Source organism: Lampris incognitus, chromosome 20 (assembly GCF_029633865.1).
Source record: "Lampris incognitus isolate fLamInc1 chromosome 20, fLamInc1.hap2, whole genome shotgun sequence".
Lineage (NCBI taxonomy): Eukaryota > Metazoa > Chordata > Actinopteri > Lampriformes > Lampridae > Lampris > Lampris incognitus.
The window spans coordinates 7,646,398-7,666,478 of record NC_079230.1 but is presented as its reverse complement, the minus strand read 5'-3'; the positions used below and the strand labels follow the sequence as shown (position 1 = coordinate 7,666,478).

The 20,081-nt window shown below is 44.3% G+C and overlaps 2 protein-coding genes across 3 annotated transcripts; both read right to left on the bottom strand.

Moving 5' to 3' along the window:
• Positions 1-821: 821 nt before the first annotated feature.
• epdl1 (ependymin-like 1) lies at positions 822-3,513 on the bottom strand. The gene is made up of 5 exons (XM_056300478.1): positions 3,326-3,513; positions 3,188-3,222; positions 2,936-3,070; positions 2,061-2,244; positions 822-1,610 (listed from the first exon to the last, which is right to left on the bottom strand). The coding sequence occupies exons 1-5, from the start codon at positions 3,393-3,395 to the stop codon at positions 1,447-1,449; spliced, it is 588 nt and encodes a 195-aa protein (XP_056156453.1). The 5' UTR covers positions 3,396-3,513; the 3' UTR covers positions 822-1,446.
• alpk1 (alpha-kinase 1) lies at positions 3,414-19,835 on the bottom strand. Of its 2 annotated transcripts, XM_056300475.1 has the most exons (16): positions 19,729-19,835; positions 18,213-18,367; positions 17,191-17,345; positions 16,383-16,581; positions 15,164-15,223; positions 14,991-15,077; positions 14,787-14,863; positions 14,478-14,573; positions 14,280-14,384; positions 13,302-14,184; positions 12,342-13,193; positions 11,286-11,433; positions 10,954-11,116; positions 9,493-9,679; positions 3,896-4,156; positions 3,414-3,535 (listed from the first exon to the last, which is right to left on the bottom strand). In XM_056300475.1, the coding sequence occupies exons 2-15, from the start codon at positions 18,316-18,318 to the stop codon at positions 3,909-3,911; spliced, it is 3,366 nt and encodes a 1,121-aa protein (XP_056156450.1). In that variant the 5' UTR covers positions 18,319-18,367; positions 19,729-19,835; the 3' UTR covers positions 3,414-3,535; positions 3,896-3,908. The 2 variants fall into 2 exon arrangements, with proteins under 2 accessions (XP_056156450.1, XP_056156452.1); XM_056300477.1 differs by lacking the exons at positions 3,414-3,535; positions 3,896-4,156 and adding an exon at positions 7,885-8,586.
• Between the last annotated feature and the right edge of the window lie 246 nt (positions 19,836-20,081).

Genomic DNA, 20,081 nt, shown 5'->3' with positions numbered 1-20,081 from the left:
TTATTTCTTTGTTGTAACAATGCTTCTTGGCAATAAATCCTATACCGTTGGAAAGCCTGTTTATTTCCCTTTTAAACGGCGCCACATTTGTGAGGAACATGCATTTGTGGGATGAGCAGCAGAGCTGAGTATGTGGGTTACGCCCATGAAAAATTTGCCAAATCTTCTCTGCCGATGCCAAACAGCTTATTTTGCTGCTGCTGTTGACTCTTGTTTTGAGCTTCTGGTGCCTCAGCTGCTGCCAATCAGCTGCCTGATACAAGATGTATTGCCGAGAAGCCTTGTTACAGCAAAGAAATAATCTACCAAACACACATTTCCTGACTTTTTGTGCTAAGTATATATGTGGAACATGTGCCGAAGCAGAAGTGCAGCCCTAAGAACGCACTGGCTCACGCGTCCTCAGTGGCTGGTGCTCCAACACCAACCCAGTCTTAAAACGTTTATGTTCCCCACCGCTTTCTGCCAAACCTCAAACCGTGCACTTTGACCTTTCTAAGCTGTAAACCTTGCACTCCGTTTATTCCTTCATTTCAATGTCTTTTTTTTTTTGCATTCTTTTTAACCCCTGTTTTATTGTATAACTTGTAATATGTGAAGCACGTCGAGTCTGCTCGGGGTACGAAATGTGCCGTTTAAATAAAGCTGCCTCGTCTAATAAACTGTTTCTGCAGCAGCAATATTTTGTACAGATAAGGTGGGAAAGTACTTACCCGTACAATATTACAGTTGTTTAAATATGGATAAATCAAACTATAATATAATGTTAAAAAAAAAACATGTATTGTGTACAAAACGTCTTATTTTACCGAGAGTCCCAAGAGATTTAGCGACTTTATTGCAGACAAAACCAATATCGTATTCACTGCTTTAATTTAAGGCCAAAAAAAAAAGAAGTGCCTTTGAGTCGAGATTTCCAGTGTAACAAGATGCTTGAATATTGATTTTCAATGTTTTCTACATTCGTTCGTACATTCACGTTCAGATGGCAATTGTGGGTGTTCATAAATTTCAGCCCAACATTGTCAGAGATAAGCCACAGCACAGGACGACACAATCACACATTTTCACAACAGGGCTACATGTAATGATGCCCTACGTATAAAAACAAGGAGCCATTAGTCCCGTTTCCTTTAACAGCCCCCTAAGGAAACTGTCAAATTACTCCGGCACAAGCAGGATTACCGAGACCCGTTACGACGGTGTCAGATTCAAGCCGTAGTTGAGCGGCGACCCTCACGGGATCTTCTGGAACAAGCTGAAGAAGTTAGCCGGTCGTCCTTCAGCCGCCTCCGTCATCTCCACCCCCTTGCAGTAGTCCGGGGGGATCAGCTGCCCGGGGTCAGAGATCCCAATGACGTTGTTGAAAAGGCTAGCAAAGGATAAGGTTGGAGATAAAAGTAATGATTTATTACACCCGTACGTTGATAAAGACCTCTGCGCCATTTATGTTTTGCTGGGACGGAGTGTGACTCTGTGGCACCGCAGGCCTGTCAGGTTTCTTATGTCAGTGTGGACGTACCTGGTCACGACCCATCCGAAATCACTGCTGTGGTAGTACGTAGTGACGGGAATGCACCCAAACTCGGTGACTGTGGTGATGTAACTGCCTGCAGGGACGGAATCACAATTTACAATTACAGTTTCATTTAGCAGACACTTGTATCCAAGGCAATGCACATCTGAGAGTTAACACATTGCAAGCAAGGATATATTAATTATATTTATCTAATATGTTGATTATATTAATGAATTATATAATTATTTATGTAATTGAGGGGAAACAAATGCTCTGTGATAAGCAAGCAAGTGGGATAGATCTATCTATCTGTTGTTAGGTCATCATCAGGCCAATACATACTCAAAGGAAGGTCAGTTAGTCTAGAATTGTAATCCTTTGGACACCTAACCTTCAGTAACTGGGATTTGAAGTTTTGTATTATTTGTAAAGCGCTTTGGGTGGCTGTTGCAGCTAGAAAAGCGCAATATAAAATGCAACTTGATTGACTGATGGATAGATAGAATGAATATGAATGCGGCCATATATCTTCTGCCTTCACCTTTATTGGGCAGGCTGCCCGACCAGCTGTTGACGAGGAGTCCCTGTCCGGGTGCCGAGGAGCTGCCTAAAACAACCTGGCCCACCAGAGAAGCGTTCTTTGGGATGGCCATTGGGTGGAAGTCTCCCATAATGGCCTGCTTACTGCAGCGACGTTTGTTTTCATCAATCTGATACATGACGCCCTGGAAAAATCCACTGGATGTTTAGGAACAGTTCCACACTTGTCTGGCGAAACTGTGCAGTGCTGGAAGTTAGCTAGATTTCCACACAGGCAAATAATGGTTTTGCTATACTTTCACCACCACCTGAACATTTGAATATTCGTTGTTAACATGACTATTTTCCTCATCTGGACCACTGAGTTCAGCATACGGCACGATGAGCTTTGTCGTTCGCAGTCGTTGTCGTAGTCATTTCGAACTTACGGGGTCTTCTCTGGGAAAAAGAGCTTTGCTAATCCCAAACCAACGACTGGGAACATTAGTTGTGAAACCACGATTAACAACAGCAGTCACGGATACGGCTAATTCAGACATAAATATCTTAACAACAACAACAACAATAATGATGATAATAATAATAATAATAATATTTTAATTAATAAACAATAGTTAACTCTTCATCACCCTTTTAGGACGATCCTTTTCAGGATGTTGTGCTGCTGTAAAGCCCCTCGAGGCAATCGTGTAATTTGTGATATTGGGCTATACAACTCAAATCGACTCGACTTGACTTTTAGCGCCCTGCTCTTTTTTGGGGCCATTTTCTTGACAAGGCGTCTGGTATGAGTTAGATGCCGCTGAAACAACGAGTGTTTCTTCGCTGCCGATTTGCAGCGATTCTCGGGGCCGCACGAGTCATAGCTTCGCTCACCTCTCTGTAGAGCAGAAGAGCGTCGTAGGTGAAGGTCTTGTTGTCGAAGTTGCCTATCTCCTTGAGGCGTATACGCTGTCCCAGTGCGTCGTACATGTACTTGGCGTAGGCCCACAGCCTTTCATTCTGAGTGGACTGGAAAAAAGAAGGGTTTTCCTTGAGTTCTAGGTACTTTCAGTCTGTCTCCTACGTGTAGCTCGTGTTTTTGCACTCGCATGACATGAAAAATGCATTTGGAGAAGAAACACTCACCACAGTGAGGGCTCCCGTCAACAGGGGAGGGCTTCCTGTGCGAGGGAGCAAGAGAAAGAAAGTCAAATAGTAGTCATATATATATCAAATGTAGATACGCATTGTCCTCAACACATTACTTCTAGTATTGCTACTTACTGCATGGACGGGGCCTCTGAGCCAGGCAGCCGAGAGCCAGAAGGCACATAGACACTACGAAGGTTCTCATGTTGGTCTCTCAGACAGCAGCGAGCCAATTCCTGCGCAAGTGGCGAGTCCCTTCCTTATATACAACAATGTGGAAGATCCAGGTTAAACTCCACGCCGGGCTTTATCTCCAACCCTAATCAGCCTTTTGAAATCCTTGGCCTAAAAAAGAAAAAAAGAAGGTACTTGGCCTTGCTGTAATGATCTCTCGTTAAGATCAGCGATAACACGAGCATATGACACGGACAGGAGCTCTTCATAAAACCTAAGCTGCCCTACATAGTCAACAGTGAGTTTCCTCAAGATTGACCTTCACACTCCAGCTGGGTTTTATAGTTGGCTGCAAAACCAAACAGCGGCCCAAAGGAGTATTCGCAGCACACCGCCGAGCCTACTGATCCGGAGTACAGCTCCACCCTCACACATCCGTTTTGAATTAAACAGGTTTATGTAATGTAAAGTTGATCATAAGCTCAGACTCGCTAAGCAGGTTGTGTGTATGTGGATGCGGGGCGTCCTCACAGTCGGTCAGAGGTCAAGCAGGCCACTTTGGTTCACAAAGGAAGGAGGCTCGTAAAACCGTGACTGGATTTGGGAGGAAGGGCGCGAGATCAGACGTGCCGATACCGTGGGTGACGTCAGTGTCATGTGACTCAGAGGCGTCGCGACCTGTCACACGGTCGCAGCACCTGCGCTTCTGCCTGAAGCGTTTTTCTCTTTCGTCGTCGGTCATCATCATCATCGTCATCTTCTTCTTCTTCTCACTATTAGCCTCCGTCAAAGCTGTGGAAAAAGGAAAGCGACTCCTTTTTTTAAAGCTTTTTAAAATAGCCGAGCTTGAGGATAGCCCGCTATGGGGGGGACTGTATATCCATGTTTTTAATTTTATTAATTGCAAATACAAATATACATCCAGACACCGAACTGTACCAAACCAGAGTCCAGCATCAAAACTCAGGAAATCCAGGCGCACAGATTTGACAAATGTTGGTGCAAAAGAAAAACGGAAGTGAACGAAATTATGAATGAAAAGTGAACAAATAAAGATACAAATATACGTGATTAGATTAGTAAATGACTGATGTCTTTCCTATAACTCGTTATAATTCCACGTTTTTTTTTGTTATCTGTCATTTTAAGAGACTCGATCTGGGATTTAAATTCATTTTTAAAAATTGTATTTTTTCAATTGAAGGGACTCAGAAACGGAGTGGTTAGGGTCACACGGGCTGAAAGGAGCGTCGCTGACGTCACTGTCATGTGATCTGGAGGTGCGTGACTATGGTCACCTGACTGAACCACATTGTAGCCGAGATTGTGTCAGAAATATGATTTCGGTTCCTTTTCATCGCGCAATATTATTGATTTAGTTTATCATATTATTGATGTAGTATATTACATTATTGATTTAGTATATTACATTATTGATTTAGTATATTATTGATTTAGTTTATTATTATTGATTTAGTTTATCATATTATTGATTTAGTATATTACATTATTGATTTAGTTTATTATATTATTGATTTAGTATATTACATTATTGATTTAGTATATTACATTATTGATTTAGTTTATTATATTATTGATTTAGTTTATTATTGATTTAGTTTATCATATTATTGATTTAGTATATTAAATTATTGATTTAGTTTATTATATTATTGATTTAGTTTATTATTATTGATTTAGTTTATTACATTGATTTAGTTTATTACATTATTGATTTAGTATATTACATTATTGATTAAGTTTATTATTATTGATTTAGTTTATCATATTATTGATTTAGTATATTATATTATTGATTTAGTTTATTATAATTGATTTAGTTTATTATAATTGATTTAGTTTATTATATTATTGATTTAGTTTATCATATTATTGATTTAGTTTAGTTTACACTAACACGCAGTCACATCGTATGTTTTGACAACCGGCCCGTTGCTGTGATTTCTGAACCTTCATTTCACACGGTCTTTATTTACAGCGCGTTGTAAAACGAAGGCGTGCCCACAAGGTCATGACACAATTTCTATACATAGCTAAATGGATGACAGGCCAATCAGATTCTTGTTGAACCCATTCCGCCTGTATAAGTCAACGCTTGTGTACATATCTGAATATTGTTGTGTTGTAGTGTTGTTACTTCTGTGTTAAGTGCACCGAGAGAGCCACGGAACCGGAATCACATTCCATGGATGCCCAAACCTACATGGCCAATAAACATGATGCTGATTCTGCACATTCCTGGTTGGATAGGTCGTCTCAAATAGCCATTATTATGAGAAACTCACTTCCTCGTCTGCAAAACCAGTCCGGCTGCAGTCCATTAACAAAGCACGAAGGTGTTGATGACTCAAACTATTCATTTAACAAAGAGAAAAATAAACAGGGCAAAAAGCACATACATCCATGTTTTATTATTCAGCGCAATGATGCGTATTTATATACCATTATTCAAAGCAAAAGCAGGTGTAATTTTGGCCACCCCTCACATTTAGTTTTGCTGTGTAGTTGGTTCAGTACCAGACGTCAACACACAAAGCAGAGGAACAGGGGAGCGTGTACTTTACTTAGCACTGTTTATCCTCAACACGTTTTACTACTTCTACTACTCCTACACATGCGTAACTCACAGTACCTGGAACATATAAACCGTAGTAGTGCCACCTAGCGGTCTCCAACGTGAATAGCATTAACAGAACACAATGCGTCACTGTGTATGTATATGGACACAACATCTTCCCTTTTTGAACAAAGAATACTTCTAGTACCTTAGATGAGAACTGACAGTATGACACTCTGAATAATGTATGTAACCCAATCACATCATTCACTTTTTACATTTTCTTTTTCCTCCCCATATTAGTCAGCAGTATTTTTTCCCCCCACTTTCCCATGACAAAGTCTGTGGTCCAGCTAGGGGGATTTCTAACCCTGGTAAACCTGAGCTGGTTATCAGAGTTAGAGTCAGGTGGTTTATCAGTCTCTGGTTTAGTACAGTCCATTGCTCTGTCAGAGTAGTTTTTAGCAATTTCCTTCCATTTCTCTTCTCCGAGGACTTGTAACAGTCAAAAATATACCTACTGTGTTTTGGGGCAGCATTTTGGTTGTAGTACCATATTTGGTCACTGGGTGTATATACTTCATGTATATACTGCGACTCATCACTGGAGCCAGCGTCGCTCCCAGTCTACCTGCCTGTGGTACAACAGTAACTTGTCTCTCCTTAGTAAAAGCTCGGTTGGTGTACAAATCAGTCTACATGTATGTTGAAAGCTCATAGTGCCGTCGTAACCAGGCATTGTATGGTGGCAAGTATAGGCGATTAAAGTGACACAAGTGCCAAATCCTACTATTGACTTCGTCTGAATGACTATGCAAAGCTATCCTGGTGCAGCCTAGCTAGTACTAAGCTAACACAGCTAACACGTAACCACGGCTCGTAACAGACTCCCCGGAAGAAGAGATCTCATATATATATATATTTGTTTTTTTCCCCTTTGTGCCATCTTTATTTCTATAATGGAAAAAAAAACAACCATAACACATCTTTCTTTTTTTACATATTTACACAGATATATACTTAATCATTAGAACAAGAAGAAAACTCAAGATACAAGAGATTGTGGTGACCCACATCTATATAACTAGAGACATTCACCTAAGAGGACAGTGTACCTTTAAGGGAAGAGGCGAGGGGTCAGATAATGCACTTCCGCTTCCGATACACAGAGTTCAGTGTCGTTGTCGAACGTATGACATGCAAAGTTGGAGCTAGTAAACTACCTCGACTACGTCTACTCTCACGTCTCCTGTCTCGTTGTTTTCTAACTCCACAAGATTCACCTAAAGTTTAAAACACAGATCGACAAGACGGAGAAATAGTGCGGGAACCTGTAGGCTCCAGCAGGGCTTCCAGCCTACAGACCCCCCCCATCCCCCCAACCAAATCAAGGAAACCAAACAAAAAATACACATATACCATCCCCAATACATCTTACCCCCCCCCACACTACACCATTTAACCAAAATCTAACATCACCCTCCCTTCTTCCCCAATCACAGTAAAAGTGCTCCCCTCCACAAATCCCCCAATAAACATCTTCTCTGGCATAACAAGATGACATATTTACATCTTTTTCCATAAAAACATTCCACAGCTCCGCTTTCCTCTTTCCCTAATGGGGCTATATTCCTCCATAACTTGACAGCAAACCTTGCATGGCTTAAAATATAATTCAATAAATTAACATTACAACTTTTCACCTTATCAGTCACCCCAAACAACCACAATTCTCTCCATTCCATTCTGTCAACAAACCCACCTCTCCACCCCTCCATCCATCCATCCATTCATTATCCAAACTGCTTATCCTGCTCTCAGGATCGTGGGGATGCTGGAGCAATTCCCAGCAGTCATTGGGCAGCAGGCGGGGAGACACCCTGGACAGGTCGCCAGCCCCCCCCCCCCCCCCACCACCACCACCACCACCACACACACACACACACACATCTAGGGATAATTTAGTACGGCTGATTCAGCTGACCTACATGTCTTTGGACTGTGGGAGGAAACCCACGCAGACATGGGGAGAACATGCAAACTCCACACAGAGGACGACCCGGGACGACCCCCAAGGTTGGACAACCTTGGGGGTTCGAACCCAGGACCTTCTTGCTGTGAGGCAGCTGCGCTAACCCCTGCGCCAGTGTGCCGCCCCCGCACCTCTCCAACATCTACTTCATAATCCCTTCATTTTCAACATGTCCCCCTCCAGCTCACAACATTCAACAAACTCATGAATAAATGTTTCCACTGCCACACCACACACACATCACATTCTTTCTTCACATTCACATCAGACTTACTAATGATTTATTATGAGATCTCGTATCTCAGTGGGACCTTCCTGGCTAAATAAAGGATCAATTTCACTTTGTCAGTAGGGCTGGCACACACACACACACACACACACACACACACACACACACACACACACACACGCATTCTCACAGTTCCCGAGGAGGAGGTATGTGAGGTAGTCTGAGCCACCGGCAGATGTCATTGCATTCTGCTCCGTGTTGCTCCTCCAGGAAGAACCTAAGGCCCCTTTCAGCAAAGTTGGAGGGACCCTTGGGAATCTTGCTGGAGTGAATCTGGGGGTCCGTCAGGTAGGTCAGCCCTTTGCCATTGGCTGTCACCCACCCTGTGAATAAAAGAAGCCGGATTATACTGTCAGAGTTTAACACAAACTCGTGTATACTTGTGTAAACTTGTGACTGTGGTTGGGAACAATGGGAACATGGTCAGTGGTTTATCTCGTGATGTGGAGTGCACTGCACAATTACAGACAGTTTGATAAAACCTCAGACTCTGTAACAACTGATTAAAGAATTGTTGGATAATCTAATTTGTAAAAAATAAGGTAAAATATAGTATATCAATTCCCCCCCACCCCCTTTTCTCCCCAATTGTATCTGGGCAATTACCCCACTCTTCCGAGCTGTTCCGGTTGCTGCTCCACCCCCTCTGCTGATCCAGGGAGGGCTGCAGACTACCACATGCCTCCTCCCATACATGTGGAGTCGCCAGCCGCTTCTTTTCACCTGACAGTGGGGAGTTTCCCCAGGGGGACGTCGCGCAGGAGGATCACGCTGTTGCCCCTAGTTCCCCCTCCCCCCCTGAACAGGCGCCCTGACTAACCAGAGGAGGCGCTAGTGCAGCAACCAGGACACATACCCACATCCGGCTTCCCACCTGCAGACACGGCCAATTGTGTCTGTAGGGACACCCAACCAAGCCGGAGGTAACATGGGGATTCGACCCGGCGATCCTTGTGTTGGTAGGCAATGGAATAGACCGCCACGCCACCCAGACACCCCTTATATATCAATTTCTTAAAACTCCACCCATCCATCCAGGGTCTCCCTGCCTGCTGCCCAATGACTGCTGGGATAGGCTCCAGCATCCCTGCAACCCTGAGCAGGATTTCTTAAACTGTAATAATAAATACTGTTAATGCAATATTGCTGGGTGGAGTTATAAATTCCCCCAGACTGTTGCTGTTTTTGTGCAGTCTCATGCATAATCATGCGTGTGTCCACGTACTCACCTTGTAAGTCCACGACAACTTCTTGGCAGTTGGAAAACAGGTAGGTGAAATGGCCGAAGGCGATGCCGTAGTCCGTGGCCTGGAACCGCCTGTCCTTCTTTACAGTGTTGTTGGTTAGCTTGACGAAGTCGCCGAGCATATGGGGCTCGACTGTTATGCAGCCGACAATCTCATCCCCCTCCAACATCTACTTCAGCCGAACGTACCAAAACAGGGAAGTGGAGCATCATGTAAAAATGGATTTGTATGCAAATCACTTCAACGCAACTAGACAACGTTGTCATACTTGCGCACATGTACTCGGCTATGACAAATGTGTTTGTGCGATTCCAAAGGGGCCTTTGTAACGGCACCGAATCCTCTACCTGCTCCATCATTTCTGCGCAAATAACTTCAGCACATTGTTATTAAGGATTATTTGCAGTAGTTAACGTTCAAATCAGCATGTAGATCGCTGTCTCATACTTGTGTGTAAGTGTCAAGGGTACTCTCAAAATGGAGGAAACATCTCGTAAAAAGAAAAGAAAATGTATTCATGGCTGGAATGAAAGATGCACTTAGGCACTGGGTTACCATTAGTGCCATCACTTTGGTGTTTTTACTCTTTTTGTAAATCATCAACACCCTCCAGTTTAATAGCTAGAAAGCATTTAAGTTAAACTAGTAGGAGAGTGTACACAGGGGAGCGTATTCTCCCTACAAGCTGTTGACTGGTACAGGCTTTTAACCAGACTTTACATTGTGCTGCGGGTTTAATTCAAGTCATGGTGGTCGGTGGATAATTGTAACATGTCTGTCTTTCTTTTTTTTTGCAGTGAACAATTTTATTAACGTTTTTCAAAGAGAAAGACAGAACAGAAAAAGAAATAATAATAATATCCATCCATTATCCAAGCCGCTTATCCCAATTGGGGTCGCGGGATGCTGGAGCCTATCCCAGCAGTCATTGGGCAGCAGGCGGGGAGACACCCTGGACAGGCCACCAGTCCATCACAGGGCCCACACACACACACACACACACATTCACACCTAGGAACAATGTAGTACGGCCGATTCACCTGACCTACATGTCTTTGGACTGTGAGAGGAAACCGGAGCACCCGGAGGAAACCCACACAGACACGGGGAGAACATGCAAACTCCACACAGAGGATGACCCGGGATGACCCCCAAGGTTGTCTAACCTTGGGGGTTCGAACCCAGGACCTTCTTCCTGTGGGTTGACCGAGCTAACCACTGTGCTACCATACTGATAAAATTACCCTTCAAAATTTAGGAACAATACAGCATTCAATACACAATTCCACCTCTATGTCCTCGTTGACCAAGCCGCAAATGGGCCCCCGGTAAGCTCAAATTGGTCCATGTCTGTCTTATTTTTCTTACCTAAATGAACCCAGTTCTGAAAAAAATCTACTTTGAGTGCCAACTCCGTTACTCATCTTGTTCATTCAGTCTTACCAGTAGCACCTCAGCGGGAATGAAGAAGATCTGAGCGGTGACCTCCTTTTCATAGAGTCTCTTGTTAAACTCTGTCACATAGTACTGAGCCGTCATCTGTCGCTCCACATCTTTCAGGTGGAACTGGATCTCCTTTGGCTTCAAGTAGTCCTTCCCCACGTAACTGACGGGAACAGAAAATTAGACAGAAACCTCCTACGGCACCATATTAAGGCTCATGTTCAGCTTCACACTTTTGTCAAGTAGCTCTTCTCTGCTAGTCAGAAAAAAAAACCTACCAACCTGAGCGAGTAGGTAGCAAAAAGATCTTCATAGCAAAAGTGTGTGCCCACCTGCTTAACCGCTCCTCTTGGTGTAGAAACTGTACCCACAATGCTGTTCTCTGTGCCCCATTCATGTTCATTGAATCTCCAATGTATACGCATGTCTCCCTCGCTGTCCAGAGGCCCGTGGCCCTTGAGAACTTCAAATGCAGAGCACCTGGTTGAGATACCACCCAGAGGTGAACAAACAGTTAAAATCAATGTTTCTTGCACTGTTCCCCCTTTTCCCCCAAATTGTACCTGCCAAATTACCCCACTCTTCCGAGCAGTCCCTGTCGCTGCTCCACCCCCTCTGCCAATCCGGGGAGGGCTGCAGACTACCACATCTCCTCCGATACATGTGGAGTCGCCAGCCACTTCTTTTCACCTGACAGTGAGGAGTTTCACCAGAGGGACGTAGCGCATGGGAGGATCACGCTATTCCCCCTCAGTTCCCCCTCCTCCCCCAAACAGGCGCCCCTGTTGGTAGGCAATGGAATAGACCGCTATACCCGGACGCCCTCTTGCACTATTAAATAAGTGGGTGTCCACTCCAATCTGGAAGTTGGTACCATCTAAATGTATTCCCATCGCATGACCTTTAAAGGTGCCACAATGAGTTTTGTATCTTCGTTGTCTCTTTGTACCCTTACGGAAAAAAGTGGTCGTGTTTCACAGAGGAATGACTTCAACGTAGCTCGTGGTAGCTACATAGCTCGTGGTAGCTCGTGCATGTGATTTGGAGGGAGGAATGAGTAATGTAGTGTTTTGGAAAACAGCTGTTCAGAAGATGTACAGTGATGAGGTATCGATCTCTAATTATTGCTGTGTATCCTAGCTGTGTGGTGTAAATTGTTTTGTCAAATGCATTTTGCTTATGATGGTCATGTAGAAAAAATAAATCGCGTCTGGTAAATAATCAGCGAGAAACTCCTCGTAGAAGCTTTAAACTCTTCCAGTGGCTATTTCATTTAGACAGGGAAATGTCTATGGGGCATAAAGTTTTAAATGACTAGTTAACAAATATAATGTTGATAATGGCAAAAGTTTTGTGACAACGAGCGCCATTTTGTAACTGGAACTTACTGTGAGAAAGTCTGTATTTCTTGAGTTTGAATTTGATCTTGTCACTCTGCAGTCTTTTCAGCAGACATTCATGACAAACCCCAGACAGGAGGGCACGGTAGTCCTGCTGTGTCAACAAATACTGTATGTCAGGGCTGAAATTACCCACAATGCTTTTCTTCATACAGCTGTAACAAGAGGGGTTCTTCTTGTAAGGGGGAGTTTGTTTTTCTGCTGGGCTGATCTTGGTACCCGAACCTCCCGTCTCTTTTGCCTCGAGCATCTCAAATGAACTATCTGTGGAGGTTACAGTAGAGGCACACTGCTCTGGAACAGATTGCTTCAAGTTTGTTTGGGCGGCTGTGGAAGGGTTCTTGGGGGCAGGCTTGTGTCCGAAAGGAACTGAGTCCACCTCAGTTTCTGCATTTGGATCCACATCAAAACTCTCCAGAAGATGGGGCTTGGGTGAGGTGTGGAATTGCCCACCAGCTGGATCGGCAATAGGGAGTTTTCTATCTTTGGCTGAGTCACTGATTTCAGAATCAAGTGTCTCCAGGATGGAGAAACATTCATCTGATCCTGGTGTCTTCCTGCTCTGGCTGGTTCCTTGTTTTGATCGGCCATGTTGCTGAGACTGGGTGTTAGTTGGATCATGTGTGTCAGATGAGATTTTCACCCATGATGACTGGGAGTTGAAGCTTGCATTGAGGGAACTGGAAGATGTTGTAAGTTTAAACTGGGATACTGAATGGGTGACTTGTGTAGTACCTGGTGGTTTTGGTGACCCATCAACAACATCAGTGACCCAGTCCTCTTCACTGCCCAATGTTTCTATATCACCTTCTATCACTTCAAACTGCTCAGAATCACTCCCTGTATTGGAAGAGGAAGTCACATGTGTTAAGGACTGGGAAGCGTTGTGACCGACTCTGTCTTGTTTACTATCTTTATTAGTGAATTCTATCATGCTATTAGACCCACCATAACTGTCCTGAGTTGTCAGGCAACTCTGATCACATCCATTTTCTTCAAGTTCCTGGACACAACCACTGCTCCCTTTGTAACTGCTGCTGCTTGGGCGTGGAGAACCTGAGCCACTAAATGAAAACTTCTGCCATGAAGAGCCAAGTTCATCAGTGCTTCCGAGGGTAGTACACAGTGCCTCATTCTGAGGTGAATACAGGGCTGATGAATTTGACTCTCCCTGAGGCGACTTTGGTCCCTTAACTTTGTTGTGTGGTACGTTGCAGTTGTCAGTGGCACACTCAGTGTTAACTGTACCAATGGTGGTCCCCAGTGCAGTTATACATAGCCTTACTCCATCTTTCTTCTTAATCTTCCTCTTGCAGTCAGTTTCAGTGACCTCACACAGAGACGCGTGGTACTTCTGGAACCTCCCAATCATCTGGGAGAAACCATGTATAGTGAAACTGATTGGCCTCTCTTCAAGGTTTCTGTAGCTATTGGGGATAAAAGACCCCCTGTCAGAATTAAGGAATGGTTTCACCTGTAGGAGAGGTACGACTTGAGAGATCAGGTGCATTATATCAGCACAGAGGCTATCTCTGTCTTGGTTACTGGCATGACAGTAGTCGTAGAAATGGGCTTGGGCTTTCTGGCAGGTTTGTATTGCTTGAGTCAGCACCTCTGAAGAGGTTCCCAGCCACTTGTGAGTTATAGTCAGAGAGTAGGCAGCCTTCAGGAAGGTGTGAAGCTCCTGTTGGCTGGTTACCAGCTCGCCCTCTGCTTTGGTGAGGAGACCAATCTCGAAGGACTCTTTAGCTTGCAGAAGGAAAGAGTCTCTCTCAGAGAAAGGGCACTCCTTTGAGAAGCTGTATGATAACAAGCAGGTCCCCTGAGTTACCTAGAAAGAGAGAAGTGTGTGTATGTGGGGATATGCAACATATTGTTGGAATTTATTTTCATAAAATCTAGAATAAGAACACCTTAGTAACTCACCACATTGGTCAGTACAAAAAGTGATGTGTACTGACTGTACACCACCGCCATCTTAGCTGCCTCAGCAGCTGAGAGTAGACGATGACTCCGGTCTCCGAGTAAAGACTGTTCCAGAAACATGGACAGACACCAAGTTATACACTATTCAGCAAGATGTGGTGTATGAAAAATTAAATGCAAGAAATCTCTCTGACTCACTAAATCAATATCTGGATTAGTCCTGAAAGCTTGGTAGTCTTCATCATTCATAGACACCAATATGTTAGCCAGCACACCAAGTGATGTTCCAATGCCCTACAAAATCAACAGATATGCACAATGAAGATTTAAAATATTCCACGAACTGGGATGTGTATTTTGCAGTGCGCTAGACATAAAATTGCTCAAATGCTCTGGGGTAGAGAACTGAGCATGCAAGAACCCTTCACTGAATAAGTCAAGAGTTCTGTTCAAGCATGTGTTAACATGATAGTGGGATTGTTACTGTAGTGGTTGTGTTGGCAGTACTTTTTTATCAGGTTTAGGAAGAGCATAGTAGCCAACGAGAGACACCCAGATTAGCTGTGCAGCCTCCAGCCAGAGACCTGAGACAGAGTAAAAAGTTCTTAGTGAAAGGAATTGTACAAAAAGCCCCACATTGAGACCATAAAATCTCTGTCCCCGACACCTGACCTAATACCCAAATTCTCTTCCATATGAAAACCATCTCACCAAGCTTCTGTAAAACCAATCCACGCACTTGAATACTGACAGCTTGTACGAGAGCCCTGTCACTTTCAGTGTGGTACAACCAACAACCTGTGAGAGGAAAAAGGACCACGTCATTTAGGTGATGGATAATACAGTGTTACGATCAAATGTGTCAACTTCCACATGGAATGTACCTGTGGCTCCGCTGTTATTAATCAGACTGCTCAGTATGTATTCTGCTTTCTGTAACTTGCCTGGGGGCGAAATAACGATAATGTTAAGGTTGTTAAGGTTAAACAACTGAAACCAACTTAAACAGCATACATATGATACAGGGAAATGCATATAAGAGTGGATTCATTTTTTATTTTTTCACTCTGAGCATGCATCATTTCTTTATCTTAAAAACTAAGAATATGATTAAGAAGTATCATCAAGTATTGACCCCCTTAAGATGTACCTAATGCTTATACCCTATAACCATGCAGCCATGCAAACATCAATACTGAAATAATTAGTACCCCCCCCTTTTTCTCCCCAATTGTACCCGTCCAATTACCCCACTCTTGCAAGCCGTCCCGGTCGCTGCTCCACCGCCTCTGCCGATCTGGGGAGGACTGCAGACTACATGTGGAGTCGCCAGCCACTTCTTTTCACCTGACAGTGAGGAGTTTCACCAGGGGGACGTAGTGCATGGGAGGATCACGCTATTGCCCCAGTTCCCCCTCCCCCCTGAACAGGCGCCCCGACCGACCAGAGGAGGCGCTAGTGCAGCGTCCAGGACACATACCCACATCCGGCTTCCCACCCGCAGACACGGCCAATTGTGTCTGTACGTCCGACTAAGCTGGAGGTAACACGGGGATTTGAACTGGTGATCCCCGTGTTGGTAGGCAATGGAATAGACTACTATGCTACCCGGATGCCCCAGTTGTACTACTCCTGAACGGGAGCAAGTTGAACCACACCGAGTACACTTTTGATACCAGTTCACCATTTCTATGAACGCAATACTCAAATCCAATTGTCATTTACGAACTGGTCGTGAACTGAACTAGCTGACCGTCATCTTCATCATATCCTGCATATATCTTAAAACTCTGTTATCCTCTTTCAGTCTTGTATTCTGTAAACCGTGTTTTATTCTGTATAAATACCATCCATGCACGCTGTCCGTCTTGGGAGAGAGATCCCTCCTTTGTTGCTCTCCCTGAGGTTTCTTCCTATTTTTTTCTCCCTGTTAAAGGCTTTTTTACGGAGTTGTTCCTTATCCGATGTGAGGGTTTAAGGACAGGATGTTGTGTTGCTGTAGAGCCCGCTGAGGCAAATTTGTAATTTGCGATAATGGGCTATACAAATAAAAGTGACGTGACCAGATTGTGTACCAAAAAATACACGCCCATCCCATCTTACCAGAGTTCATGTAGACCCTGGCCTGCCGTATGACCAGCTGGGGGGCAACTGGGGTGTCAGGATGACGTCTGTGGAGCAGCTTGGTGATTTTTAGTAGCTGGCTGGACTCGTCCATCCAGTAGAGGAAGCGGTCCACCAAGAAGACAACTGCCAGCGCCCAGCAAGCCTCCCGACACAAGATGGAGGCCTTCAGCAGAGCCTGGCAATACAAGAGAGCAGATTAGTTTTGTTGTAGCGGCACATCTGTCAGTGCAATTTGTCTTTGGTGAGACTTGTGCACACTTTTAAATATCCAGCATCCATCCATCCATCCATTATCTGAACCACTTATCCCGCTCTCAGGGTCGCGGGAATGCTGGAGCCTATCCCAGCAGTCATTGGGCGGCAGGCGGGGAGACACCCTGGACAGGCCGCCAGGCAATCACATAAGGCCGACACACACACACACACATACACACACACACATTCATACCTGAGGACAAACCGGAGCCCCCAGAGGAAACCCACGCAGACACGGGGAGAACATGCAAACTCCACACAGAGGATGAGCTGGGACGACGCCCAAGGTTGGACTACCCCAGGGCTCGAACCCAGGACCATCTTGCTGTGAGACGACTGCGCTAACCACTGCGCCACCGTGCTGCCCAATATCCAACGTATGACTTTAAAATGTTCACGGATAGGAAAAAAAAAATCATACTACTACCCATAACCTTTGTGCAGCACTGATTCCAGATCTACACATTGTAAACAAAAAAATAGATTTGGGTAGAGACCACAGAGTAGATGTGTGCTGCAGGATTATTACCAGTAGTTGAGGTAGATGCTGGCTGATGAGGTCAGTGAGGTTGGTCTTCTCAGTGGCGCTGAGAGACTGTTTATACTGCCACTTTTCTGGTACAAAGGGCCACTTCATTTCCAGAGCCTCCTGGAGGAGAGAGGCCACCTCTGCATTCAAGGAGTCTACACGACAGTTAAGAAGAAGTAAGCCACTTTATTTTGGCATTGTACAGTTGTACGGTTACGATGAAGTGTGTTCTCTGCATTTAACCATCCCATCTTATAAGAGCAGTGGGCAGCTGCAGCGCCTGGGGTCCAACTCCAGTTCTTTCCATTGCCTTGCTCAGGGGCACAGAGAGGAGTATTAACCCTAACATGCATGTCTTTTTGATGGTGGGAGGAAACCTGAGCACCCGGAGGAAACCCACGCAGACACGGGGAGAACATGCAAACTCCACACAGAAAGGACCTGGGCCGGCCAGGGGTTCGAACCCAGGACGTTTTTGCTGTGAGGCAACAGTGGCAACAGTGCTCCACTGGGCCACCGTGCCGCCCTCTCCTTAAAATATATGAAACTCACTGAAATCCATGAAAAAGTGTCTTAAAAAACACTTAATAGAAAAAGAATAAAAAAAGCAAGCCTATTTTTTGTAGAACAAGTTTTTAAAAGAAATGCATTTGACAGTTCATTGCCGTGGTAGTCAAGTTCTTGAAAAATAACAATCTGTCATGGGGATTTTAGGAGATTGCACTGACTAATGTGAATTGTGTAAAAAGGGACTTTTAACAGTGTCCCAACCTGCTCAACTGAAGAAAAAAAAAAAAGAAGCATTGAGCAATTACAAAGAATCCTCTAAAAGTCTGCTGCTTGTCTTGTGGGATGCCCTGATCAGCATCACCCTCAAACTTCCAACAAAGCGTGTGTGTGTGTGTGTGAGTTTACGCCACCATCGTGACCACAAAAAAATACCCTCCCCGAACACCTTATCTGCGCTCTCGTGGCATATTTCTATTTGAAAAGTTAACTAAGAGCGCCCTCGTCTGTCTTACCTCTGGACTTGCAGTAGACCAGTTTGACCGCCTCACTGGGTTGACTGGGCTGTTGAGCAGCACTGAGGCACTCCTCTAGCCAGACTCCTACTTCCTGGCTGTCCATGTTTCACAACGACAGCTGTTTTATCACCCGTTCCTTAGACTAGTTTTTCCTGTAAGTGAAAGAGTAGCTCAGGACAAAATCCCCAACATTGACCAGACGGCCTTGGAAAAGACGATTAGTCACTTGGGTGTGCCGTTAAGAGACGCCAAAACTCAAATAAATGGAAAAAGCCCGGAGAGACTGACACCATGCTAGAAAATACATTATTACATACAATGTTCCTGACCAGGTACGTCCCCCTCATAGCCAGAGAGCACGGTTGGTTTAGGTGAACGCTGTCAGCAGGACGATGAAACATGTCACAATGCACAAGTCAACTCCAGATGCTTCCAGGAACATGACAGTGACTTGAGTTCACGCCACTGACATAAGGACTTCTCAAATCTCACCCCAAAAAGAAAAGCTTTTTGCAGCACGAACCTCCTAAAAAGCTACTGGGGCTATTTTAGGTTTTCCAGTCAGCAAAGAAACCCCTGTGTTGGGTTTTTCCTTGCGGCTTTGCCTAATTCAGCAGTCTGTGTTGTATTTTAAAAACATGTCCAAACCTGATGTTCTACAAGTCCAACACTGGCTTGACATTACGGTGTAAATACGCACAATGTGATTTTCAGATCGCTAATAACTCTCTGCAGGCAACATAATTACAACTGTTCAATAAACCATCACAAGTCATATTATACAATGGTCTGGGGGAATACTCGAATCTGATTGGCTGAGGACACCGAAGTAGTGAAACTGACTGTTCACCTTTTTAAATTAGTGCGCTGGCTAAAACGAGTAACCATAGCAACAGGGACACAGTCAAAGCCTCTGTTTATAATGTATTGAAACGTTAACAAGTTTAATATCTAATTACAGGTATTATTACAGGTATTTAAAACGAAATTGTTTGATAAGCCATGACTTCAACAGGAAAACGCACGATACACCCCACAGAATTCTTATGCAGTAACTTTTAACAATGCAAACGGGAGCGAGATCTCTTATTAAAATACAATAAATTACACTTGTGAAACAGACGTAATTAGAGAAAAAAGTCCTGTTACCCTTTATAGTTTAGGTAGATAAAGGTCTCAGTCACAATTGAGTAAAATAATCCGATTTCTATAAATGTCATAGGATCTTTTTTTTTAAAGATATTTTATTTTCACGGACCCCTTGCAATTACACCACGGACCGATAGGGGTCCGCGGACCCCCGGTTGAGAAACACCGCGGCTTACATAACCGTGATCATAATTAAGATATTTAATGTACTTGTACTTCTAAAAGTACGTACGGATATTTTTTTTAACACGAGGAAAGATGGATAACGTGTCTCATAGTAGCCATGCACACAGAATGACGCGGTTTCTCTTTCTAAAATTCACCTCTGTGATATTGAGAAGCGACCAAAAAGCTCCAACTTTACCTTGAATGGGAGTTAATCGGCGCCGAGCCGCTGTTCCCTGCGCGGACACGTCATAAAGCCGCGGGACCGGTAATGTTCGAGATGGGACCGGTGTCGGTTCATCTGTGTACAGTAGCCTGACTACAACACACGAACAAGTTACACGAACTGTACTTCCTGACAGGGAGGGACGCCTCTTCTGCCTGCCCCCTCATTGGCTCTCCTAGCAGTGGCGCCCCCAGACATTTTTCATAGGGGGGGGGGCCAAATGGGGCCACTGAAAATCTTGGGGTGGCACACCAAAACCAAAAGCCATGGCTGAATTTCGGGAATTCTATGCTGCTGTTGTAGTGTACTGTATAGGCTAGTGGAAA